At 43.9% G+C, this 26,510-nt stretch overlaps 3 protein-coding genes and 3 non-coding genes across 7 annotated transcripts in view; 4 read left to right on the top strand and 2 right to left on the bottom strand.

Moving 5' to 3' along the window:
- The first annotated feature begins 291 nt into the window (after positions 1-291).
- Positions 292-19,935, top strand: arid4a (AT rich interactive domain 4A (RBP1-like)). Of its 2 annotated transcripts, none has more exons than XM_026339212.1 (25): positions 292-367; positions 1,361-1,412; positions 3,989-4,099; positions 5,096-5,161; positions 6,354-6,444; positions 7,356-7,435; positions 7,535-7,632; positions 8,051-8,183; positions 8,277-8,356; positions 8,455-8,531; positions 8,827-9,023; positions 9,104-9,176; positions 9,324-9,418; positions 9,652-9,749; positions 10,316-10,550; positions 11,177-11,397; positions 11,655-11,816; positions 13,219-13,300; positions 13,504-13,717; positions 14,502-14,564; positions 14,651-16,327; positions 16,447-16,551; positions 16,823-16,978; positions 17,349-17,495; positions 18,111-19,935. In XM_026339212.1, the coding sequence occupies exons 2-25, from the start codon at positions 1,407-1,409 to the stop codon at positions 18,212-18,214; spliced, it is 4,371 nt and encodes a 1,456-aa protein (XP_026194997.1). In that variant the 5' UTR covers positions 292-367; positions 1,361-1,406; the 3' UTR covers positions 18,215-19,935. The 2 variants fall into 2 exon arrangements, with proteins under 2 accessions (XP_026194997.1, XP_026194998.1); XM_026339213.1 differs by lacking the exon at positions 292-367 and adding an exon at positions 403-421.
- On the top strand, positions 4,833-4,916 carry LOC113148798. The gene has a single exon (XR_003297471.1). It is a non-coding gene; the product is annotated as a small nucleolar RNA SNORD53/SNORD92 (small nucleolar RNA).
- Positions 7,202-7,284, top strand: LOC113148800. Its single transcript, XR_003297473.1, has one exon. It is a non-coding gene; the product is annotated as a small nucleolar RNA SNORD53/SNORD92 (small nucleolar RNA).
- Positions 19,936-20,370: 435 nt separating the features above from the next.
- On the bottom strand, positions 20,371-22,353 carry timm9 (translocase of inner mitochondrial membrane 9 homolog). Its single transcript, XM_026339214.1, has 4 exons — positions 22,084-22,353; positions 21,489-21,535; positions 21,313-21,408; positions 20,371-20,765 (listed from the first exon to the last, which is right to left on the bottom strand). Exons 2-4 carry the CDS (start codon positions 21,525-21,527, stop codon positions 20,631-20,633), a joined length of 270 nt encoding a protein of 89 aa, XP_026194999.1. The 5' UTR covers positions 21,528-21,535; positions 22,084-22,353; the 3' UTR covers positions 20,371-20,630.
- LOC113148801 lies at positions 21,042-21,127 on the bottom strand. Its single transcript, XR_003297474.1, has one exon. It is a non-coding gene; the product is annotated as a small nucleolar RNA SNORD53/SNORD92 (small nucleolar RNA).
- Positions 22,354-23,075: 722 nt separating the features above from the next.
- The window catches only part of kiaa0586 (KIAA0586 ortholog), a 34,184-nt gene continuing 30,749 nt past the window's right edge, over positions 23,076-26,510 (top strand). Inside the window, exons 1-8 of the mRNA XM_026339321.1 lie at positions 23,076-23,682; positions 24,009-24,058; positions 24,565-24,616; positions 25,146-25,215; positions 25,641-25,896; positions 26,143-26,213; positions 26,296-26,380; positions 26,464-26,510. The exon at positions 26,464-26,510 is cut by the window's right edge and continues 77 nt beyond it. Coding sequence (XP_026195106.1) covers positions 23,379-23,682; positions 24,009-24,058; positions 24,565-24,616; positions 25,146-25,215; positions 25,641-25,896; positions 26,143-26,213; positions 26,296-26,380; positions 26,464-26,510 — 935 coding nt within the window. The 5' untranslated portion in view covers positions 23,076-23,378. The remainder of the gene's footprint in view (positions 23,683-24,008; positions 24,059-24,564; positions 24,617-25,145; positions 25,216-25,640; positions 25,897-26,142; positions 26,214-26,295; positions 26,381-26,463) is intronic.

The raw sequence follows: 26,510 nt of genomic DNA, 5'->3' as shown, positions 1-26,510 counted from the left end.
TGTCTGTATGGACAAGGAAGCCCGCTCAGCCAATAGCGACGCGCCGCTGCCGAGAGCTAAACGCGCTCAGCCAATTGTAATCTCTACTGGTTGGTACTGCTTCGAACTCGCTCCTGATTGGACTTGTACTTAGCCGATGCCGTCATTTCCCTCGTGGCGCCGCGTTCGTATCGTCCAATAGCAACGTCAGAATAGATCCATCCTATTAAAATCAAGGAATCGCTTGACCAATCATATCTCTCCGTTGCGACTACCGCTGTCACCGCAGCCAATCGCGTGTCGGGAAACAGAGCTCGGGGCTCAACAGCTTGTTGTTCGTGTATCGCTGTGCAGCCCGAGCGAGAGGGAAGCAGCCGCGTCCGTGTCCGTAAGTACAAAGATCCTCGAATTCTACCCGGAACCGGGCGAAAACTTTTAACGGGTGAGACCATCCGTAGATCGGGGACAGAAAGCCGGGCGGATGTCAGCGGAGAGGCCGGGAGCTCTCCAGTTGTCCGCTGTTGTAGCGAGCTGTCTGTGAATTGAATGGCAGCGGCAGCGGCGGCTTGTTTTCGCAGTGAAGAAATGTGAAGCTCCTGCGCCTTTTGTGGAACCGACGCTTATTAAATAAATAAATGCTCCACACTTTTTGTTCCGTCGACTGTCACACATTCGGGTTCGGTTTGATACAAACTTAGTTTGTCCTCCGAACTGGGCTAATGCCGTCGCTAGCCGAGCCTGCTCCGCTGTTATCAGACGGTTTAAATCGCCATATGATCCACAAACTGACTAGTTCCGTCGCTAGTTAGCTAACTGGCTAAATTTAGCTCCGGACCGGACAGTGAAGCCGCCGCTCGGCCGCTCTCCCCGCGGGAAACGCCGTTGTTTGGACTTTGTCCCCGGTTGGCACTCGGCTGTGTAGCTCCCCCCGGCAGCTCGCTGCTAACTAGATGACCGTGTCGGAGGAGGAGTGTGGGGGGTAAAGTTAGCCGAGCTAGCCGAGCTGACATGGCGAGCTGTGATGGCGACGTGACTCAGTGGAGCTGGGAGCGTAGCGGGAACGGACGCTCCTCCGGTTCGCCCTGATCTGCCGCCGCTCGGCGTCCGTTCGCCGACATTTAACCTTCAGTCCGCTGCAACCGGTGCCTCCATGTTCAGTGGAAGTAGCCGAGTTGGTGTGAGCTGTTTGTGCCACATATTTGATCAGGTCCGGGCTGGGAGGGTGGAGGGAGGGGGCTGCACTGAGCCAGGGAAGAATGCCTGGGCTAACACAAGTGAGAGGCTAGTTGGTTAGCTTAGCATTATTTTACAACCTGAGGACAGTTTGACACACTGTCTCCGTCTGTCCTCTGTAACCCGCCTTCCTGTTTGTGTCTTTCAGTGATCCCAAATCCCTCGAGCTGGACTCCCTCAAATAGCCGTGAAATATGAAGGTGAGTGTTTGACCTGCGACACAAACTGAGATCCAACTGGAACCACATTCTCAGTTCTTACTTAAACTGGGTTCTGATGGTCGTGTACTGGGATTTTTCCAGTTGAACGACTTGTCTCTGTCCAGTTTATCTCCAGTTGTGTATCTCTCTCATATCTCAGCTTTTCCATGGAAAAACGTGTAGTGATGCTCACACTAGTGTCACTGTAGTCAGCCACCGTTACTGTTGTCCTACAACATGCACAGACACACACTGGACCGGTGCAACACAAAAACACGTTTCCTTAGAAAAACACACCTGCAGGAGGACAGAATAATCGGAGAGATGACATTTTATCAGTCAAATGAAAAGTAAAATAATAAGGTGTCCCAATGTCACAGGAATGTCTAAGATGTATCTCTGTTTACAGAGAAGTAGGCACGCACATTACTGTTGAGCAATATAGTCAGGGTTTGGAGCAACATATGCTGCCATCCATACCTCAGGGACGGCCTTTCAACAACAAAATACCAAACCACATTCTGCACATATTCCAGCAGCGAGAGTTATGACGCTTCTGGAAGACTGATATCAAGCCGTTACTTATGGATGCTGCTAGGTCTCAGTTGATCTCAGGTATTGAACTGTCCTTTACGAGACTAGCTAAAATGATTCTAGGTGGAAAACGGCAGCTTATTTATGTGACTGAGATGCAGGTAGTTATGACCTGACTGAACTTTAATGAGTAACGACCAACTAAACCAACTCATCAGCTTTAATACAGACTGATGCAGCATCTCACATTGTGAGAAGCCAAGAAAATTTAATAACCAGGCCTGAAAACACGGTGAACTCTTTCTTTTACAGGTTATCTATGTCTCAACAAAGTTGCGTTTCTTATTTTAACCATTAAACCCCAGTGAATATTCATTATTCAAGTAATTTATTATTGGAAGCTTTAATCCTAATTGATACTTATGCAGAATACTAAATCACATTATAAATCAGAAAAGCTGGTTTTGGAATTGACACACAGCATATAAATAAGTAAAATGCATAGCATAGTACACACAGGCTGAAAGTACAATACACACCTATATATACACAGACCTAAATACTGCTCTGCTGTAGGTTTTATTTAATTTAAAATTTGATCAGTCATGTAAAAATAAATGTACTGACCCATAAAGGAATACAGATATCTGCAGATTGACTGGGTCTAGTTTAAACTCTGACAAATGCTCAGATAAAGTGTAAAAGTTGTTGTAAACATTTTAATATAAATGTCACGGTACATTTTCCCACAGGTTTAAATTCTGCAGATTATATATAGTTTCTGAACCCTTCTAAGTAAAAGTCAGCTGTGTCCTTCATTAATGTCTTTTCATGTTAATTTATATTTCTGCTCCAGTCTGAGACAACTTTAGTTACTTTACAAACTGAGACATTTTGGAATAAAACACACGACAATGCTGATTAAAAGTAATAGCAACTGTTTATTAAGTGTTTGATTGTTCAGCTTCTGAAATGTGACAAATTTCTGCTTTCTCTTATTAATCATATGATTATCATTTAGATGACAGGATGCTTAATGCTAATCAATGTTTATAAGTAAAGTCTGAATACTTTGTTCACTACTGAGAAACATCATCGTATTTAAAATAAGTCAAAACTGAAACTAACACAAAGTCAGTTTTAGAAGTGAAGTCTGAACTGAAGTTCATTTATAAAAGTAGAAAATTTCCTTTAGAGAGTTGTTTGGTCGTATTGTCTGTGTATTAATGCTGATACAGTGAAAACACCACAGTATCAGAAGTATTACAGTACCTGCTGTAACAGGAATCATGTCCTTGTAGTACAGTCACGTGTCACCAAAAGCCCATTTATCAAAACAAGGGCCCATATTTACTGAGTGTCTCCCCTGGTTGGGAACTGTCCGGAGATGCCGTTCAGATAGAAGCGTGCAGATTCTGTAGAAGGAGCCATGTTGTTAACATTTGGTCAAAAAAAAGTAGTAGTAATAGTTTTTGGGTTTGATTCAGTTCTGTCTGTCAGTTTGATCGCTTTCACAACTCCACAGAAAAAGAAAAAAGTTAACATGTGGTTGTGGGTGTGTGTCCTGGATCCAAACTCCTCAGTACTGAGTCCCAAAACCTTTATTTTAACCTGGCTGACTGGGGGCTAATGAGGATAATCACTCAGTGCAAATTAAATCACTTTTATAGAGAACTGGGATAAAGCACATTACTAAAGCAACATTAACATCTGTGTGCATGTATTTACAGCACAAAGCTTTATCAGCAGCTCTGATGTCTCCTGTTAGTGGCTAACTATGCTACAGTTAAGGTTTCAACAAGAAACTTATCTAAAAACAAGATAGTGTCATTTTAAAGAAACTAGCTGATAGATTAGAGATATCAGATCATAAGCAGCAACAGGACAGAGACTGAAGCTTCATGCTGCTTTGAGTTGTGAACCAAAGTCAAACTATAAATCTGGATCCAGACTGGAGATCCACAGCTGCAGCTCCTCTGCTGCGAATATGTGGGTGCTAATGTGTGTGTGTGTTTGTGTGTGTGTGTGTGTGTGTGTTTCAGGCAGCAGATGAGCCTGCCTACCTGACAGTGGGGACGGATGTCAGCGCCAAGTACAGAGGAGCCTTCTGCGAGGCCAAGATCAAGACTGTTAAACGCATGGTGAAGGTCAAGGTAAAACCCACCGGAACCAGGTTCACCTGCAGACAGGTGGTCCACGTTGAGACCAGAGCAGGGTGTTTTCCCTCGCACACAGATGGAACCGTGATTGTGATATTTGCTGGATGTGCTGCTACGCCTTTTTCAGACTGACTTCATCATGAAGCTTTGCTTATTGACACTGAAATGATCCAAGCAGCAGAATTGTTACCACACAGCTGCTGGACCTCAGTACAGACGTGATGTTTGACATGACAGATGTCACGAGTCACAAACAAGAAGAATACTGCTGTTGGTTTAACAACAGTCAGCATGAGGAGTTGTCCTACACAGGGAGCAGGGAGGAACAGGGAGACTCTCTAAGGACCACTACAATGGGAAAGCGTTTAGATGAGCCAACCCAAACGTTCTGATGCTGAACCAGTCTGACTAATTCAGAGCTTCATTCTGCAGTGGTCCTTAGAGAGAGAGTAGTAAAATCTCCTTGAGAGTCTCTAAGTTTTCGTTTTCTTCAGTATCACAGTTGATCAATCGTCAATCTCATTTGTGAACAGTTTTATTTTGACATTTTTTTTTTTAGGTTTAAAAAAAAAGGCTATGAGCTTGTATTGATGTGTAAACTATGACAGACTAATTGGGCGGCTTCATGCCGCCTGTCTGCTGAGATATTAGCGATTGATAACGTCTTTAAACTTTACATGTTTGGACAGTGATTGGTTGTCTGTAGATGATGTGATTTGTTGTCGGGTAGGAGTGATGATGCTGAGAAAAGGTTTCGCTCATTGAACTGATGATGTTATGATGTCACATCTTCTCTTGGCTGTCTGACCAGTCCCCTGTGAGCATAACCTCACCTGTGCCAGTGGTCCGTTGGTCACTCAAACGCTTTATAACTAAGTTAGAAAAATGTTACCAGCTCTACAGGTAAAATTTTGAGTTCAGGACTTGGTGTAGTATTTTTATTTCTAACATTTACCTGTAAGTGACATTCCACTGTCTCTGTGTCTGCAGGTGACTCTGAAAGGAGAAAGTACGTCCCAGGTGGTGCAGGACGACCAGGTCAAAGGACCTCTGAGGGTAAGAGGAGCAGGAGTGTGTGATGTCAGCAGAGTCAATGTTCAGATTTACAGGAGGTTCACTAAATGTTGGATCAGAGGTTCAGGTGGACCCACAACAGATGGTTACAGCTGCCTTGTCGTTGTGTTCAGAAGTTTCTCAGTTGTACGGCACAGACATCTTCACCATGCTTCTCTGTAATTTACCAACATTTTAGTAACCTCAGTGAAACTACAGGGTCTGGTCTTAACAGACACCTTCAGCAAAAGATCATTGTTGTTCTTAGAGTCACAGCTCAGTTAAATCTGACCACACAGACATGATGTATATTTTTAGATTCAGTGTGACTTCCCCTTCCTGCCAATATATTTATCTCTGATGCCCATCCACAATAAAGAAAATTAGAAATCAGGGTAAACGGAGGCTTCAGAACTTCATTCCGAATCTTCTTGTTTTTAGAATTTCTTCAGTATTGGAGTAAAACAGTGACAGTTGTCTGAACAGCCACATGTTTACTGCAAAGAGCAGCTGATTAATGAGAAATGATTAATTCAGCTGCCTTTAATGCAGACAGTGTGTAACTGTGGATAAATATAGGCTACAAACGAGAATATCTGATGTTACAATAGCACATGGGATGAAGCCCACTGGTGGTTATACTGTATGTTGTTGTTGCATGTTTCCTCCCGCCAGATCTGCACAAAGAAGTTTGACTTCCTCTTCTTTCACTCAAAAGAATTTCTCACTCACTTGTTAAAATGCAGCAGAAGGATAAAACCCAGAGGTCCACTTTAATATCCAAGGAAGTGACTCCACATCAGTCATTGCAGCTGTAATTATTACTGGTGAGGGGGTGAAAATGACCAGATTAAAATCACTGTACAGAGTAGGTGATATAAAATGACCACACCTACTCTGGAAATAACATCCTATGTGAATGGGGCTACAGATGAACAGAAGGGAAGTGGACCTCCATTGGGGAACGAGAGTTGATCAGTAATTAGGCATACTGTATGCCTCTGCATCTGCCTTTGATACCATGATTTAGATTTTATCGCCCTACAAACACCAGTATTTGAATGAGCTTTTTTGTATGTTGTTTGTAGATAAAAACCTTAGAGTCTTAAAGTTTAGAGAAAAAAAAAACTGTTCAGACCAAAACATGTGGCTGAAAGTAGCTCAACTTTAAATTCTGTTTTGGTGTGTCCTTCAGGTGGGCTCCACTGTGGAGGTGAAGACCAACGAAGGTTTATCCAGCGAGGCCGTCATAAGTAAGCTGACAGACGCCAGTCTCTACACTGTGGGTGAGTCTCAGTTCCAGCCCAGCGGCTCCTCGTGTTCAGTGTTTCACAGGAAACTCATCAGAGGTGGATGCTCAGAAATTATTTCCATGTAGTCAAGGTGTAGGTTATGCTTAGTGTTGAGAGCAAACAGCTATAGAAATAATAACACTACACTGTGGAATAAGAAGACAGATTACAAGCGTACGAAGAATACAGATTTAGGAAAATGCCTTGATCTGTGCAGATATTTTTGTAGTAGTAATGATGTTGGCAGAGCTAACTTTTAGTTTATTTTTAAAGGAAGTTGATTTTACTAATGATAACTTTAAGATGAGGGTTACAAATTTCTGTATCTCATCACCAACTGATTCACAGTTGACCAGCGGAGCACTAACAAATCTGACCTACTCAACAACACACTTCACCAAACTTCAGACTTCAGTCAGCTGTGACTCAGCTCTGTAAATGGTAAACGTTCTGTGCTAATATAGCGCTTTTCTACCCAACTGGATCTCAAAGCGCGTTTACACTGCGTCTTATTCACCCATTTGCACACACACTCACACACCGATGGCAGAGCTGCCTGTAGCTGAATTGACTCACCGGGGGGAACTCTGGGTTTAGTATGTTGCCTAAGGACACTTTGACAGGTGGGAATTGAACCGCTGATCCTACGATTGGTACAAGACTGCTCCACCTACTGACCCACAGCCTCTTGTCTCTGTGTTGGCTTCGTCTGTGACTCTGCTGTTTGCAGATGATGTGATTTGTTGTCGGGGAGGAGTGATGATGCTGAGAAAAGGTTTCGCTCAGTGAGCTGATGTCATGTGATGTCACATCTTCTCTTGGCTGTCTGACCAGTCCCCTGTCGCGTTACATCACGTTGACTGTGATACTGTCCTGTTAGTCTGATAACTTGGTGTGTGTTTCAGTGTTTGATGATGGAGATGAGAAGACTCTCCGTCGAACGTCCCTGTGTCTGAAGGGAGAGAGACATTTTGCAGAGAGTGAGGTGAGTCACTATGTCTCAGCTTCTCTACTCTAAAAGTATCTGAAATCATCTCAACCCAAAAATATGAATTAAAAGGTTATAATAATAATTCCCATGCAGACATTAGACCAACTGCCTCTGACAAACCCGGAGCATTTTGGTACTCCTGTGATTGGCAAGAAGTCGAACCGTGGTGGACGGCGTTCGTCCCAGGCTGTGTGAGTCTTTAACTTGGTTTATAGAATAATATGTAAATACAAGCTGATTAAATTAGGGGTATACCCAGAATTTAATTAAAATATATGTAAAGGCTGAGGTACACACTGTGAATACATCATAGACCTGTAGTGACTACAGCCGTTTTCACTGCACAGCCTGTGTAGACACAGCTAGTTACTGAAAGCAGCTTACGATCCACATAAGTGACTTGTTGAGGTTTCCGTTCTTATCATATAAGTATTTTTGAATGTGTGTTTAAGTCCACGATTGTCTTCCTCTATTCACCACCACCTGGTGGAATGAGTCAAACCAAACGGAACTAACAGTTTAACACTCCACAGGGTGCATTTATAAAACAGCACTGGAATAACTAACTTCACCTGTCCACCCGTCTCTGTCCACCCGTCTGTGTGTCAGTGCTGATGAGGAGAATGAGTCTTCGTCCAGTGAGGATGAGGAGGACGACAGGAGGCGGCTGAATGATGAGCTGCTGGGGAAAGTCTGCAGCATCGAGAGTGAGGAGGAGCCGAGCAACTGGTACCTGGCTCTGGTAAAAAAGAAAACCTCCACCTGTCTGTCACGTAACCACACCTCCTACCTGTCCTACCCCCACTCTGACTGAAGGTGTATGTTTGTTCTGCAGGTGGTGTCTCCAAGCTGCAACGATGAGCTGATGGTGAAGAAAGATCAGTGTCTCGTCAGATCGTTCAGCGATGCCAAGTTGTGAGTTTGTTGTTATTTTTATTGATCGCTGATCAGAAATTCTGACAGTTTAAACAGAATCTGAATCTGATCGGCTCTGTTTCACCCTCGTCCTGCAGCTATACGGTGGTGAGGAGACACGTCCACGCCATCAACTCCATCAGCATCACCAAGTCGGAGTTCTCCAGGAGGAAAGGTGAGGCACTACAAGTCCCATAATGTGTCAGTGCAGCTGCTGACTCACAACTAGAGCAAACATTTGCGTGTTGATACTCCTCCTTTTACTTCTCCTTTCCCTCTCCTGTCTTCCTCCTCCCACATCCCCTCCTCCTCCTGTCACTCCTTTCTCTCCATTAAATCTTTCTCCTCCTACTCTTCCTCTCTTCTGTTCTCATCTTTTTTTCTACTCATCCTCACCTGCTCTCCACGTTCTTTCTCTTCTACCTCCTCATCTCCCATTGTCCTATTTTTGTTACTTTCTCCTCCTGCAGGATTTGAATCAGCCCAGATGTTCCTGAAGAACAGGGAGGTTCCAGATGTGTGGAAGATGGACATGAGTCAGATCATGGACTCGTCCTCCAGTGACGATGAGGATGATGAAGAGAAGGAGAGTGACGAGGAGGAGGAGGAAGAGGGGGAGGAGGAGGGTGAAGATGATAAGAAAAAGAAGAAACGCATAAAGGATGAGGTGAGACTCTGCAAAGAGCCCGTGAGGGGGAGATTTACTGCTGGGGGGTCAGATCCTAACCTCCCTGTGTTTGTGTGCAGCCAGAAGAGGAAGCAGACCCAGAGGAGAGAGACAACTTCCTGCAGCAGCTCTACAAGTTCATGGAGGACAGAGGTGGGACTGGATCAGGACTCATGTTGTGTCAGAGTTTCAGTATTGTCAAGTGTTTAGGAAAGAAGTTAGGAGGGTTTAGGAAAAACCCAGTTTGAGCTAAACAGATTTACCCACCATGGTCTAATCCTGAGTGTCTTTGTCCATTAGGGACTTCCATTAACAAGCCTCCAGTGTTGGGTTATAAAGACCTGAACCTCTTCAAGCTCTTCAGACTGGTCTACCACCTGGGAGGCTGCCACAAGGTGAGGACTGTCTGTTCTGTCTGACCTGTCTGCTCAGCTGCTTCACTGTTTTCCATTTTTAACTGAACCTTATCAGAGTGCAGCAGCGTGTGGGTCATGTGATGCTGAGAAAGGGTTCATATGCTGGACTAAAGTCCTGTGAGGTCACTTCCTGTCTGACCAGAGCCCGACAATTGTCCCATCAGCTGATTACAGACATGCCTTTAAACAGACCTTTTGTTTGTGTATCTTAGATTGAGTCTGGGACAGTGTGGAAGCAGGTCTACATGGATCTGGGGATCCCAGTCCTGAACTCTGCTGCGTCATACAACGTTAAGACGGCCTACAAAAAGTAAGAGAACCCACTGCTCACTCACTCACCTCAGTCCAGCTTTATCTGGGGCTACAGGATGATGTTTTTTTATTGGTCATGTGAAAATCTGCACTTGTCAGTTTATGAAGAACACTGACAGTCCTGCTAAATTCTCCTTCATAAAGGTGATAATGTTCCATTTTTATTCATACTGTCCAAAGAGGACGCGATTAAACTACGTAATGATTGTGGTGGCTGCAGTTTATGCTGCTGTGTTACACAGCAAGATATATTAAAGCTCAGATCTGATGATACTGCGTTGGTGGTTTGTCAGTGACATGTATTCACAGCTGATTTAACCTGCCACACATGTACAGATTTAACAATAAGTATTATTTATAAAAATGGACGGTGTGTTTGAATGAGGATATCTAAATAAACAGGTGGTGTATTGGACAGTTTGGTGATGCAGCTTCAAATCAAAGTCGACAGTTACATTAATATTTGACCATCTGTTACCTCATGTTTTAACAAACTTCTTCTTTAATCCACTTCTTACTGGATCGTTTCGGCTCATGGTTTTCTGATGTACCGTCTGTCTTCAGGTACCTGTATGGCTTCGAGGAGTACTGCCGCTCAGCCTCTATCACCTTCAGGACCATCCATCACAACAACCCCCGCCCTCCTGCTGCCACACCAGCCAATCAGAAGACAGCAGCAGAAGAGCTTAAAGAGTCCTCACAGGTGAAGGCGGAGTCTGTCAATGAAAAGAGGGAGGAGGCAGAGTCAGAGAGCGAGAGCGAGAAAGAGGAGGTGATGGAGAGACAGATGTCCCCGAGGGTAAGTCCACCCCCCCCACCCCCACCCCATCCCCCCGCCCGTCAAACATTAAGACGTTTAAAATGTAAACTTTGATCTTGAAGTTTTATCCTGAAACTCAGTTTTAATCCAACAGACAACTGACCTTTAATCCCTAACACATGAAGGTCAGGTGACTTATTTAAAGTTAACATGGGCAGGCAGAGACAAAAAGACCGAAGGGTTAACGTGGCGTCTGCTCAGCTTTACTCAAAGTGGACATGACTGATCATTTTCACCGTCTCACCTGTAGCTGAAACAATTTGCCCACAATAACAGCATCTGTTTAACACCATGTCTGAATGTTCTGGTGTTTGTTTTGCTGCCATGAACTGAAAGCGTTAATTCTGTGAAGACTGCAAAGTGTTAAAGTTGAACCAGTTTTAACTTTAACACAATCCAGCCATTTTGATAAACACAGCAGCTGTAAATCCAGATGTCAGAATCACAACATCCAGTTTCACTGATATGATTTGATGCTGTCGGTTTGTGCCTGAGCTGATGAACATTTACACTGAACAAAGTGACTGTTTAACTGTAACTAAAAAGTGGATTTATTGTGAAACTGCCCTCTAGACTGAGACTAATGGAAACATGTCTGTCTGTAGGGGAGGAGGAGGTGTGTGGGGAGTCAGGGGAAGGCTGACAGAGAGTCATCCTCAAGACCAGACAAAAGAGGAGGAGGAGAAAACAGCGAGGAGCCAAGGGAGGTGAGGAGACGCAGCAACAGACGAGTGGACGACTCTGAAAAAGGCTCTGAGGAGGAGGAGGAGGAGGATGAAGATGATGAAGAGGATGAGGAGGAGGTGGAGAGGAGGAGAGGAGACAGGTGAGACAGAGACACAGTATGGGATTTGAAACAAATACAGATTACACAAGTTTCAAGTCTGCAGATGAATTTACACATTTTATCAACTGATCAGAGACCAGTGATTTCAGAAACCAGGTTTAAATTTCCCCTCTCGTAACCACTGATAGGATCCTTCAGTAGTTAGATTGTTGGGGGATGAAGCCTGACAGGCACAACTCAAGGGAAACAGTGTTTTAACTCTTAGATTCATCATAATGTGAAACTCTGTGTGTCAGGAGTGAGGATGAGGAGGATGGAGACTCTCTGACGGGGACGAAAGTCAGAGTGAAGTACGGCAGAGGAAAGACTCAGAAGATCTACGAGGCTCACATCAAGAAGACAGACGTGGACAATGGAGAACAGTTCTACCTGGTTCACTACTACGGCTGGAACGTCAGGTCAGAAATCAGAAGCTTTAATGTCGACTCCAGACCAAAGGATTTCTGTCTGATACGATGGTCTTTGTTTTAAACCAGATAAAGTCTTGTGATCAGCCATCAGATAATACAGACGACACACTGGTACCTGACGAATCACAGCTTTTAATTTTTGTGCCTTCATATATGTCTACAGACGTGTCTTTCAGAGAATAACAAACGCATTTCAAAGGCAGCACCTTTGCACCTCGTTGCATAAGCGGCAGCATCTCCACCTGCTCTTTTTCCTTCTGACCTTTCTGCAGTTTTTCATTTTATATTGTAGGTTTGTAAAAGAAATGTTATTTTAGCTCTTATTCTCTAATTTGAAGTGTATTTTAGTTCTAATTCTGTCAAATCACATTACGCCCACCCTCGATTTGCATGCTTTATTAACCAAATTGTGCTGATCCAGACAGCAGAGCAGTGGTTGCACATCTCCCTGAACTGGCTGCATAAATTTACACCAGACAGGTAATGCTGTGCCCTAAGCCAGTAGCCCAATGTGAAATCACAAGTGTAAGAATAAGAGGAAGAGTGTGAAGGATAGCATGCGTGAGAGAGAACAAGAGAATAGTGCTGTTTCATGATCTCTTCACACGGTTTTCATCGTCGGACATCGATGCAGCAACGAGACCGACCTGCTCTGTGTGAGTGTAAATGCTTACTGCACTAGCAGCTAACTGAGAAAACAGGTCAGTAAGCTGTGGACAGAAGCTAGTCTTAGGTTATTTAGCAGAATAATGTTGCAGCTGTAGCTATTGCTCTTCACCAAGTATCATTCATTCATATGTTAACACAGTATTTTACCTCAAATGTTTTTATCTTAGATTTTATTTAACTACACAGTCGTGTTTTGATTCTAAGTCAAAGGAATAGAGCTGCAATAGATCAATCATAGTATTTTGCAGCCTACAAGTACCCATATCATGTATTAACGTTAGATATTAGGTTACATGCATAGATCATTTTCAAATGAGAAAAAAAGTGCTACTCGAGATAAATATGTAATAGTGTCAGGTGAGGGCATCTGTCTGTGCATGGTCCTGCTCCATAATGTTTGCAGTCAGAGCTCTTTGCTCCTACTAATCACTGTCACGCAACAGATCATGCAAAATGCACTTTGGTGTTAGGAGGCGTCTCAGATGTCGCATCAGTGGTGGTGCAGCGTAGTCCTGATATCCATCTGCCTTCCAAGATCAAATTTTGCAGCTCTGTTGTCTTCCGTGGAGCTTCTGATTTCCTAATTTAAGAACGTTAAACAATTTTACCCCTGGCTGTAGACGCAGGTCCAAATATGTGTCGCTCTGAGTGTTTGGACAGGTTACTTACTCAGGTGGTGTTCGAGGTGGGGCGAGTCCTGACAGGTGTGTCTGCCCCACAGATATGACGAGTGGGTGAAGGCTGACCGAATCATCTGGCCTGTGGAGAAAGGATCAAAGAAGAGACAAAGAAGGAAGCTAAAGGTGAGATTTCAGTTGAGCTGAGCACAGGTGTGCTGACGCTGAGAGACGTTTTACTTGCTGGACTGAAGTCCTGTGATGTCCTTTCTTCTTGGCTGTCTGAACTGAGCCTCACAAGCTTCTGTTTAGAGCTGCAGTGTTTTGTTTCCTTTTTTCTTGCATAACTCCAGTTAAGACTTGTCCTCGCCTGTTTGTCTCCTCGGCAGAACAAAGACAAGGACGAGGTGGAGAAGGAGCAAGATAAAGATGAAGATAAGCCACCGGTGAAGCCGACTGCAGGGAAACGTGGCCGTCCTCAGATCAGAACCACGCCCACCAGCTTAGCAGGACGGAGTGTCTCCAAAACACCGAGCAACGAGGGGCGATCCAACGGCAAGAACAGCAGGACAGACATGACGTCCAACATGTCCAACGGAGACAGTAAGACGCCAAACTAGCTGATATCATTGGATTTTATTTTTCAGAATTTCAATATATGGGTTTCTGTTGTAAACTCCTCACAGGCTGTGATCTGCCAGAACACAGCCATATGTCAGAACAGCCATACCGTAAAATACTGAACATCAGCAGCATCTGCACTGTCCTCAACTCCCCAGAACACAAGCTGCAGCAGTCGCTCTGTAAATGATCAAAGTCTCAAGTGAAGAAAAGCAGAAAGATTATTTTTGTTTATTTTCTCATTTTACTAATAAAACTACAGTGTAGACTGTGTCTCCAACGGTTGTGTTTATGGCTGCAGCTGATGATTATTTTTATCAGCTAATCTGCAGCGTCTTTAAGAACTCCTTTGCAAGTCTTCAGAGTTTGGTTTCATCGACCAAGATACATAAACCAAAGACAAACAGAGAAGCAGGAAGGGTTTTAAAAAGCTGAAACTAGAGAACATTTGATGCTTTTGCAGAGATCTTTCTGTCAATTGACCGATGGATCAATTGTGAAGTCTAGTTTCATCAGAGTTTGACAGGTGTTTCCCACCTCAGACAGGTGTGTGTCGTAGGGCTGATGTAAATATAGCATCACAGTCTTCATGATCTGAATAGTGACGTGTTTGTGTGAGTTTGTTGATGTGGCTCCATGTTATTTTGTTTGGTCTTTGTGTTGTGACACTTTAACCTCAGTCACATCATGACATTAGATCTGCCCGCCTAGTTAGGACAGGTGTGTGTCCTCCTGTCTGTCCTCTGACATGTCATCTTCTCTGCAGATACTCCTCGCAGGAGAACCAGGAGAACATCCGGCATGTACGACTCAGACAGAGCATCGAATGGTGAGAACGACAACAACAATCCTAACCCTGTTTCTGTCATTGATCCACTTTAATCATCGATAACTAATTAATATCTGTCCCTGCAGAAGATTCTGGGAACTCGACAGATGACAGTGAATCAGAAGACCCGCCTGATAAAAAGCAAAGTCCTTTGCGAGAGAGGCCAGAAGCCCCGCCCTGCCAGAAGGAGGAGGAGGACGAGCAGCAGGAGGTGAAAGAGGAGGAGACGAGCGAGGTCGCTGATGTCACAGCTCCTCACAACGACAACACTGTCGCCACAGGCACAACAGCTCAACACACTGACACCGCTTCGCCATGTCCCAGCACACCTCAGGAGAAAGTCATGGGCCAATCGGAGGAGGAGACACAGCAGGAGCAGGAGGCCAAGGAAGAAAACGTCTCGTTGCCCATTCACCTGGACACAGAGAACGAAATGACCCCAGAGAAGAAAATGCCATCTGGACAAGAAGTGCTCACGATGTCGCCTGGGAGGATGTCTCCTTCCCTGGACAAGGTCACTAAAACGTCTCCACCCCTGGACAAGGTCACTAAAACGTCTCCACCCCTGGACAAGGTCACTAAAACGTCTCCACCCCTGGACAAGGTCACTAAAACGTCTCCACCCCTGGACAAGGTCACTAAAACGTCTCCACCCCTGGACAAGGTCACTAAAACGCCTCCACCCCTGGACAAACTGCAGCTGATGTCCCCTCTAGCTGCTGCAGAGGAGGAGGAGCGGTCCACTCCTCTGTCTTCCCCAAGGTCGCAGGTTAAAGGTCGCAGAGCCAACCTGAGAGAGACTGGCTCTGAAACTCCTCCCAGAACCCCCCTCTGCACTCTAACCCCGACCCTTGCAGCTGCCAGCCCTTCCCAGACGACATCTCCTCCTCACAGCGTTCTGAAGAGACAGGATGAGCCTATGGTGGTCCTCCGTTGTCTCCCCACTCAGCACCTCCCCCTCGAGTCCCCCACAGCAGACTCTGACACAGACTCTGCCACTGAGGATGAAGAGGATGGGGGCGAGATGGAGGAGCTCCCTGAGGACAGGAGCAGCGTGGCGCTCAAACGTAAGGCAGCAGAGCAGAAAGCAGCGGACAAGAAGTTCTGCCCCGACATGAGGCAGGAGGAGACTGCCTCCCCTAAAACCTCTGCTGCTACACCCAAGGTGGCAGCGACCGCCTCCCCCAAGACTCTCCCCTCACCGCTCCGCTCCGAGAGAAGGAGTGAGGGTGTGCCGAAGGCAGAGGAGATGCAGGTGGAGGTGTCAGAGGAGCATCTGAAAGGCGGAGCCATGAAGGAACTTGAGGTGCATGCCAGGACACCGCCCCCGAATCAGGACGCCCCCGGCCCCTCCCCTGCTGAGGAGCTGGAGCCACAAATCGGCCCCGAGGCCCTAGTCTGCCATGAGGTGGACCTTGATGACCCTGATGAGAAGGAGAAGCCCACCTCCTCCTCAGAACACCTCCTGCTGGTGATGAGGGAGCAGCAACAAGCTGCACCCTCACTCCCTCACCACCTCCACACCTCCGTACCCTCTCCCCATGCATCTCCACTCCACCAGCCTCAAGTCAGACCCTTCCTCCCAGCCGCCACCCCGAACTCCACTCCCTGCACGGAGGAGCTCCACCCAGTCAGAAGCACTGCTGAAGAGGAAGGGAGACCAGTAAGGCAGGAGCAGGAAGGAGACTCTAGTCCTGGGTTTGATGGCAGCGCCTCGTCCTCCTCCAACTCCCTCCTGTCACTGCAGGAGAACAAGGACAGAGGTAAGACCACACCTACAGCAAGCCGCATGTGTGACCTGGACTGATTCTTCAGAAATAGTCCAAAGTGTAAATGATAAAACCAATGTAGTGAGTGATCTTTGTGACCTTTGACCCCTCAGGTCAGAAGAGAGCGATGGACTGTAACTCCAGCCCGTCATCCAAGAAGCAGAAACGTAACCAGAAACGACCAAACACACCTGGGAAGGTGGAGAAGAACGGAGCAGGTGAGCAGAGGTTTACTGTAAGAACATGGAACCAACAGTTGACTAAACAACCTCAGGGTCCACTTACCAGCCTGTTGTGGAGCTTTTTCTTCATGAAAGGAAAGAAATTCTCAAGCCAACAAGCGAGTAAATCGACCTGAGCAGAGAATCCTTATTCCCAGATAACGTTTTCGTCACAGCTGGTCCAGGTGTCGGTGTTAGTGAGGACTTTACCTGTCGCAGCCTGATAACAGAAACAGGACCTCTGAATAAACGTTATGTCTCTCTGCAGGTCACAGCAGCGACAGCGAGGACCAGTCTCGTCTCTTGTCTCTGTCCAAATCTCAGAAGACCCGTTGTCCTGGTCTGTCGTCTCCGCCTTCTCACAGTAAAGACAAACAGAACTTCCCGTCCCCGCAGCGCACGTACAAGTGGACGTTCCAGCTCGGTAAACGCAGCCCCACCACCGGTTTTGACGTAGAGCGATGAATCAGTCAGTTTATTTATTCACATTTTTGAGTGTCTGACATCAACAGTTCAACACTTCACTCCAGTTACTCCTCACATCCTGCAGAAGTCCATCTGTGGTTCTTTTTAATAAATCTTGTGTTAATTAATTCAATTTGTTTTAGTCAAACACAAATTCCAAATCTCTGCTGTTTCCAGACCTCAGAGAAAGAATAGCAGGATTTGTTGCTTTTGTCATCTTCACGGTGACACAAGTGTGAAAACAATGAAAATAACTGATAATGATTTAGAACAAGAGATGTGAGTCGAATCACAGGGTGAAAATGAGCTCCTTCTCTTCTGCTCCTCAGACGAGCTGGACAGCATGTCGAGCACAGAGAGGATCTCCTTCCTGCAGGCGAAGCTGCAGGAGATCAGGAAATACTACATGAGCCTGAAGTCAGAGGTGGCGTCCATCGACAGGCGCAGGAAGCGACTAAAAAAGAAGGAGAGAGAAGGTACGAGCAGCAGCATCCCTTGCAGAGCTGATTTATTTTTATTTTCCTGGAGATGGATTCAGTTCTGAGTCACAACTGCTCTGTGGAAAACGGTTATTAATCAGAAATTGAAAAGAACTTAAGGCCTTGACATGTTTTCAAACCTCAGCATCTGAAGGAAGCACGATTCAGGAATCGGTGATGATCCGTTAAGATAAAATATTGATCAGTAACAACAAAAACAAAAAAACATATTTAACTCTGGACTAAAACGAGTTTGTTCATTAATAATGGATCCACTCGTCAAAGCCCATATACATCTTTACTCATTCTTTTTGTATGGTGCTTGTTTCTTTGAGAGATGAAGACAGAGGTGCTGTCGATGACCTTTGACTTTTTCTGACTAGTTTGATTCTAACCTTATTGGTACTCATTTTAACACAGGTACTGATTAAAAACTGCAGACAGCATGTCTCCATGATCCATTCAACAAGTTCTGCATCTGTGCAGGGGTCCGTTTGACTTTTTGATTTCTGAACAAAATGTTCAGTAGCGTTTCTAAATCTGGATTGAATAAAATTATTAACATTATTATACACACATTTATTAATTAAATAAAATGTGTTTTGGTTTCAGTGTCCAACACGACGGCATCGACCTCGTCGGGCTCTTCAGACACAGGCATGAGTCCGTCTTCGGCCTCCCCCGCTCAGAACACCGTCGCTGTGGAGTGCAGGTGATGACACGCCGTTATAGGCCCCACCTCCACGGTGTGCCCCGCCCCTCCAGCCACAGGTCCCACCCACTCCAGGTCGGGAAAATCAAACATTGACGCCTCAGGTTGAAGTCTGAGCTTTGACTGATGGGAACACGTGACTCCCCCACAGTATGAGTGTGATATGACGAGGACGCTATTACCTGATCTTAGCCCCACCTCTTACCTGTGGACTGACTTCCTGCTTGAGGAGACTGAAAAATCAGCTTGCTGTCTGTTCAGCTGTCACAGAGCACTTCTTTCCTTCTTTCTTTCCTTCCTCCCTTCACTACATCCTCAGACTTCAGCTTATTATTTCCTGATTTCTGAATAAAACAGCAGTTCTTTTGTTTTTTTGACGTTAGTTGGGGGTCAAAGGTCACCTGTACACCACTGTAAAACCAGGAGTAGAGAGAAGAAAGATTCCTGAAGCAGCACAGCTCATTATGCAAATTATTTTCTTTTTTCCAAGTTTATTTTATTTTCTAAGAAAAAAAGTTAAAAACAAAAAAAGGTTCCCAGACTTCCTGCTGTGAGTGTTTTTGGACGTTTTATATGAAATCAGAGCTTTTATTTTGGTAAAAACATAAATTCCAAAAACCCTCCGACATCACAGTGGGACAGAAAATGAATGTTTGTAGAAATGAACTTTGTTTTTGTGTAAAATAATTAAAAATAAAGCGTCTGCAGCTGTTAAATATTTATTAAGTTAGTGAACAGATTATTTTGTGTGTTTCAGTACGGAAGATCAAAGCTGCCAGGAAAGAAAGATAAAACATAGAAATGAGGGAAAGTTAAATGTCACTGTTTTGGTTAAAAGGTGTTGATTTAATATTTGGTAATTCTGATTTTGATTTGAGTAGATTAAAATAATTTACAGTCTTGACTTGAGTAAATCTTTAAAGTCAAACATTAAAAATTTATTTTTATTTTAATCCCAGTAAAATTATTATTAATCCAAGAACTTCAATTAATTTGGCTTTGTAGATTTAAATTGACCATGTGATTTCTCACAATCTCATAATTGGGACTTAATTTTCAGTTTTAAACGTGACCAATTAGTAATTTGCATCTGATAATTAGATTTTTACAATTGAAAGTTTTATTGTAACATTTTGACTTAATAGGTAATTTATGATTAAAATAAAAAATGTTTACATATTTAAAATTATTTCTTTTCACTCCATAATTTGACTTCACAATCTCTCTGGTTGAGTTGATCTTCCGTACTTTGGGTCTCTCAGTTCTGTACTGATGTCACTGTTGGAGGATTCCTGCTGCACCACCTGCCCTGACCCCTGACCCCGACCCACCCTGAACTCTTCTTCCGCGGTTTCCTCTGTGTCTCTGGCTCTACGGCTGATTTCTGCTCCTCGACATTTCTCTGTTTTGTACATAAAACGCTCTGAGTAAAGAAAGGAATAAAACCACGTGGTGTATTTGAGAACTACAGTTTTCATGCCTGTAAAGAATGATTTATAATATTTTTTAAAGAGAAGACTGTTTGTACTGTTGTATTATGAACTCCTCCGTTTTGGTTTTTCTTTTTTTTTTTTTTTATGTGGTGTTTTGGTGGATGCGGTTTTCAGAGCGACGACTGTAAATAGAGAAACAAAAACCTCCTAAGAACAGAAGCCATGCTGGAACTGTGTGCACAACAAGCAGAGCTCTCTGTTTAATAAAGTTTTTAAATACGTTTCCACTCTGCAGCTGCCCCTCATTTCAGAGTCCTGGTCCTGATACCCAAACCTAAGACCACGTAAAGTCAGAGAGAGAGAGATAGTAATGGTGCATTCATGGACCTTCTGTAACTCAAAGTTAAAAGAAATCTGGTCACTACGATGGAGCCTTGTTTCAAAAGTAAAAACATTTGAATTTTCCTCATGTGAAGTTAAAGGTCAGAACTCAGAAACCGAACAATAAAAATCCTCTGATGTGAGAAGATGAAACAAAAAGTAGCTGAATAAATTTTCTGCTTTATAATTGTTGCAGCTGGTAAAGATGGAGCTGATTTCAATAAAATACTAAGTATTTAAATTATATATTAAAGTAACTGCAGTTCAGTTCATGTATGTATGTATGTATATATATGTGTGTGTATATATATATATGTGGTAAACAAAATATTCGAGTTTCATGATGTTTAATAAAATTTTTTATATCACATCAACATAAAACTAAAAACATTAAAGGACAGTTCCACAGATTTTTACACTGGTTGTTTTAAACTACATCCCCCATGATGCTCTGCTGTCACATAATCGTTTTCTATGCAGTTCAGCAGCTTCTTCACGCTTTTCCATGCAGACGGACCAGCTGCAGGTCAAAATTTATTCTGGATGTGACTGGACCTGCTGGACCAGCCTTATGGGTCATCATCAGTCCAGAACCAGAGTCCTGGTTCAGCGCGGTTGTCCCAGTAGTCCAGCTTTAGCAGCGAGAGCCTCGTTCTGCTGGATGTGGTACTCCTGAAACCTCATGGAGATCCTCTGGGTCATCTTTAGATACTTCTGCAGGCAGGACTCAGAGCAGCTGGACTGGAAAACAGACACAACGGATTTAAAACTGGTCTAAACATCAACATCTGCTGCTTTGAGAGGAACCTGATTCTCAAGAGTTTGGACCAGTATTGAGACTCGTTACAGATCCTGTTATCCAAGCGTCCGCACATTTAAAACGATGGAGCTGGATCGAAGATACGATAAGACGCATCTTCGATCCAACTCCATTTAGTTCACGGAAACAGCTGCTGAACCTGAACAGACAGTTCAGTGGGACAGAAACAGACTGGAGAGATGGAAGCTGAGAGGGGATTGGTCAGACAGCCAAGAGAAGATGTGACATCACATGACATCATCAGCTCACTGAGCGAAACCTTTTCTCAGCATCATCACTCCTCCCCGACAACAAATCACGTCGTGTGCATCGGCATACGGCCGACCAATCACCCAGCAGAGACGCTCTGAACTGATCGGACAGCTGATCTTAAACAGAAACACTGATCCTTGGTCTGCTTTAAACCAGGTTGTAGTCTGAGAATCAGCTGCTGTGTTCACGTCAGTAGTTTTACATTTCATATTTTACCTCCTCTGGCTTCACGTCTCTGGTGGTAAAATCTTTGACACAGTCCATGAAGCAGTTCTCTGTCACCTTGTTGTACGTCCCCAGGAACTCCTTAAACTGAAACCAATTCATAAGATCATGAGGTCACTGATGATGGGAAGATTTCATTGAATTGTAACTTTCAAATGACCAGTTACCTGTTTGATCTGGTCGGACTCGGACACCTGCACCGCCATGATTCAGACTGAAGAACAAACAGATCATGTCAGCTGCTGCTCCAGACTCCATTCAAGAATCTACCACTTTAACGCTCTGTTAAATCACCTCTTTGCCTTTGTCCAACTAATTTGATCAGATTGTAAATTATTAACTTTCTCCTGCACCAGACTCGGTTCAAAAATCTGCTGCTTTAATGATAACTGTTCAAACATTTTCAGATTCACTGTTTAACTCAGTTCAGACAGAGTTTCGCAGTTAAATGTGATTTTTGCAGTTTTTTCATCAGGTCCAACAAGAACTATTAACGTTAACTCAGAGTAACAGCTAACAACAGAGTTTTCATATTAATCATAAATAATAAATGAAATCAATCGGTTTATAATAATTATTAGTTATTGTCACTGTAAGCTAACTGCTAGCTAATAGCTTTAGCTAACAGTTAGCTTTCGCTTCGTGTTTCCGTCCTTCGGTATTTTTTTAACATTCTTCCCTCAGATTTGTGAACATCAGGCCGCAAAATTCCGCTGTGAGTTAAATCTAAATAACTAATTAAAACAGTTTTTTCGTTTTCACCTGCTGTCGATGATGTGAAGACGTTTCTTCTTCCAGGACTGAAGGACATGTGAGGAGAGAGAAACTGAACCGCAGATTCACCTGAAAAACGTTAATTCTCTTCAGCAAAACAAAAACTATCAATAATTTGTCCTAACTACCAAATTATTAAAGGATTATTGGCGCGATCCTGGTCGAAATAACTGAAAGAGTTCAAATGTAAATGTGACGAAAGTTTGACCTCTGCAACCAAACGTCAGTGTGTTACTGTGTAGACCGTCCGGAGTGCTACAAGAGCGTAATAATACATCGAGGATAAAGTTCCTACATAAACGACAACAATTTCTATAATTGATATTATTCATAAAATATCTAATTCTAATATTTAGCAAGAGCCTTTAAAATGAACTGATCACAGATGAGAATCTATGATGGAGGACAAGTGTTACGAGCTGCCTGTCTCCTGATGACAAAGGTTCTGAACAATGATATTATCGACAGCAGCAAGAAAAATTTTCATCATCTTTATGAACGAAACTTTTTAAGGCAGGAAGTGATCAGACCTGCAGAAACTCTGTTAATCATGATTCAATAACCAGTGACAGAAGACAGTCTGCATCACAATACTTTTACTGTAGAAACGTGAAACTAAATGTTTTGTTTCAGAATCTCTGTCACTTCAGCAAGTCTTTTTTCTCGTTTTAATGCTCCTGTAATTCAAGTTAACGTGAATTTTTCTGCCACCACTAAAGTCTTGATGAATGTGTTAATAAAATGTTAAAAGTGAGCCTCCCAAAACGCGCCTGCGTGAACCCCTTACTGTGTAAATGTAGTCATTATAATTTGATTGATTTTTAAGGTAATTTAGTCTCTGATTATTCAATTTATTCTCAGATTCCAAAAACCTGAGTTAATTAAGCTAATTGTATTTATAAAACAAAGTTAATTCTGATTTTTGGTTTCGTGATTAGAGACGGAGTGAGACCTCTTGTCCCTGTGCCAGCGGAAACAGGAAGTGCTGTTTCGTTGTCAGCAACAGTTGCTGTTTCCAGACGCTTTTCACCTTTAGTTTCTCCGTTTTAATCTTCTCTTTGTGTTTTCATTGGGAGTTTTAACTTTATGAACTCCAGTTTTCCGCAGTGATTCCCGGCAGTCGCCGCGTTTTAACGGTTCAGCTGGTGTTTATTTGATGCCGGAGCGGGAAGTTTGAAATTGTTTAGCCGATATTAGCCTGCATGCTAACGGGCAGCAGCTCATCCACAAAACAACTAAAAGAACAAAACAAAGTCTAAACGGAGCCAAACTGCGGTTAAAACATGTTTTCTCAGCCGGTCTCCAGCTCTCACGCTCTCTGGGATTTATCCGGTCAAATCAGTCCGGATCAGTCTCCCTGCAGCTCGGACACCGGGGACGTTTTAATCCGATCAACCCGGGCTCCTCTCCCAAGCCGGAAACATGGAGCTGGACCCGGATCGGTCCACATAACCGTTCACAAGCTACGGGACCCCCCTACAACCCAGTGTCTGAGCTTCCGGACAGAGAAGCAGCAGCGGAGGCCGACGCCCAGACAGAAGCCGGACACTGGTGCTCCAGCGCGGGCAGCAGCAGAGCATCAGCCCGGTAAGAGCTCCAGCAGGTGGTCGGAGCTCAGTCGGTGTGTTTACCTGCACCCAGGTAACTGGGTTACAGTGAGCCAATCAGCTGATTTCTGAAGTGTAAAAAAAAAGGCAAAGAAAGAAAAGCGGTCAGGAAGCATAAAATCTGTGTTTCCAAAATCAGTCCAGGGCAGAGGAGTAATCAGATTACTCTTTTACTGCACGAATACTCGGATTTCCAGTAACCAGGTTTCTAGAGGCAGGTAAACGCACTGAATGATGAGCAGACATCCGGCTGTTTAACTGATGTGTTTTAGTTCACTGAAACCAGAATCTGTGTTTGTTGATCAGGAATCAGACAAACGTCAGTGAAGAAACCTGAAGCCACCAAAGAGAACAGAGTGAGTTTTCACCTGTCATCACCTGCTGATGCCTCACAGAGGATCGGTCTTCATGCTGAACTGTGGTTTAATCAGAATTAATAAATCTGCTGAGTCCTGTTCAACTACAGCAGGTAACCTGTCAGAACAGAGTACTGTGAGGATCCAGGGTTCAGGATCATATGTTCTGTGTGAATTTAACATGAAACATGATCAGAACATGTGCATCGAGTTCCTCCAGCACATTTTGACCTTTGTCTGCATATTTCAGATTTCTCCCTATTTGCTGTAATTTATTTTCTGGTAGTCCGGCCTCCCACTGGTAGAAGTGGAACGACACTGAAATAATGGGATATTTATCTAAAACCTTTTATTTTGGGGGCAATGTCACAGCTGATGTATCAGTTTACTTTCTCACCACTAAATAGATATTTAAGTAATGTTATGTTCATTTTTAATTCTTATAATTTTATAAAATCTGGATCACGCCGGACACAGTTTGATTCTGCTGGTGTTTTTTCTTCCAGCAGCTTCCAGAGGTAGAGCAAAGTGCTGGGCCAGAGAGAGACCGACAGCCTGGTGAGAAAACCAGCTTTATCAGTCAGTAATGACTCAGGACAAACTAACTGTGATCAGTAACAGCTCAGAAGCTGAGGAACACAATGTGTTTTTGCATTTTTGGAAAGTTAATTTTATTTAAATTGTATCTATAAACCTTTAAGTTCATGGTCATCTGATAATAAACTGTGATTCTATTTTATTCGTAATTAGATTGTTGATTAGTGTTAATTCAACGTTGGCATGTTATTAAATCACATTAAGTCAATTAATAATATATTTTGTAGCCGCTGAGACTAATATCATCAAACTGAAATAATTATAACATGAAATTAGACGATCAGTGATCGTGTCACCGATGTGTGAGGCTGGAGGAACACTTCCTGTTCAGAAGGGTCTGAGCAAAATGCTGACTCAACATCATCCTGCCCTCATTCTGAGCAGAGAGAACAATATGAAGTCCTCACAGGAGTCTTTAAAAGTAAATTAAATATCAGACACAATGGAAAAAAACAGGTGACACTGACTCTGCTTACATTATCACTCTCAGGTACTGACCTGCTGACGTCGTGTTTCACTGCTGGAGGTCGAGGAGTCGTACTCGCAGCTCTCAAACAGAGGTGCGAAACATTAAAATGCTTTGTCTTAAATTTAAGATAAGATAAGAAAACCTTCATTAGTCCCACAATGGGGAAATTGCAATTTTACAACAGCTTGAACACTAGAGTGTCAGAAAGACAGTCTGACCAAAGGAGACGAAAGACTAAACTGGCACAGTCTGAAATAAATAGACTACAAAACCTGATAGTAAAAACACTACAGTAATAAATAAAATATATACATACAAGTACAGTAAGTAAATTTAGGAAAACATCAATGGAGTTTGGTGAATTTTAGTGACTAAAAGAATGATTTTAAATAAAATAAAATAAAACGGCACAACACAAATGTGTACTACTTCAGAAGGTGTACCTGAACACGCCATATCACTGCCTGCACATGGACCTGTTGTACTTACCTGTCTGCTGTTTTCTGTGCTGCTCAGATCTCACAGTGCCCCCCACAGGAGAGAGGTCAATGTGCAGCTGTTGGACCCGGGGCAGCTGCAGAACCCAAAATCCCCCCAGGATGATTCTAGTCTGAGGATCAGCTCCCGGAATGTTCCAGGTCAGGGAACGAGCTCCCAGAATGCACTGGGTGTAGCGAGGGTCCAGATGGAGGCGGGGATGTCCTCTGGTCACTTGGGAGATGGAACCAGTGCAGCAGCGGCTGCAGCTGCAGCTGTGGCTCCACTCATCAAGGTAAATCTGAGCTTCTCTGCACCAACGCATGAAGATAAATAACATGAATGATACTTGCTGTGACATATGTGTCTGTATAGATGGGGTCACTTTACATATATGTAAGTGACCAGTGGAGCACTGTGTTGCAGGTGGTTGTGTTGTGTTACCTTTGGTGGGTTTTTGGTTTCGCTGCTGCTCTGGTGAACTGCGAGGTGACGCTGCGCCCCGTGTCACAGCGTGTTCATGTTCTGTCTGTGTGTTTAGGCTCAGTCTGACATGGAGGCTCGAGTGTCTCAGCTGGTGGATGGAGTTGAGAAGCTGCTGCAGGCTGACAGGTCTGTATCTATAAATCAAGTGCGGTCTGAACCTTTGGGAACTTTTTGTGACATCACTGTGACATCAATGTCTCTTTGTCAGGGTGGGTGGGATCGGGGGGCGGGGCTTGAATCACCACACGCTGCAGCACCTGGACAAGCTGCAGAGCCAACAGCTGCAGCTACAGGTAAACACACTCACCTTCTCAAGTGCTGATAACTCCTCCCTCTGCTGTCTGGCTGCTCATTGGCTCTCTTCTCCTCCAATCAGAGCCAGCTGCTGGAGTCAGCCCTCCGTATAGTGACAGGCCACGCCGC

The sequence above is a fragment of the Anabas testudineus genome, chromosome 22, assembly GCF_900324465.2.
Source record: "Anabas testudineus chromosome 22, fAnaTes1.2, whole genome shotgun sequence".
NCBI classification, from domain to species: Eukaryota; Metazoa; Chordata; class Actinopteri; order Anabantiformes; family Anabantidae; genus Anabas; species Anabas testudineus.
This window is presented reverse-complemented; position numbering and strand designations above follow the sequence as displayed.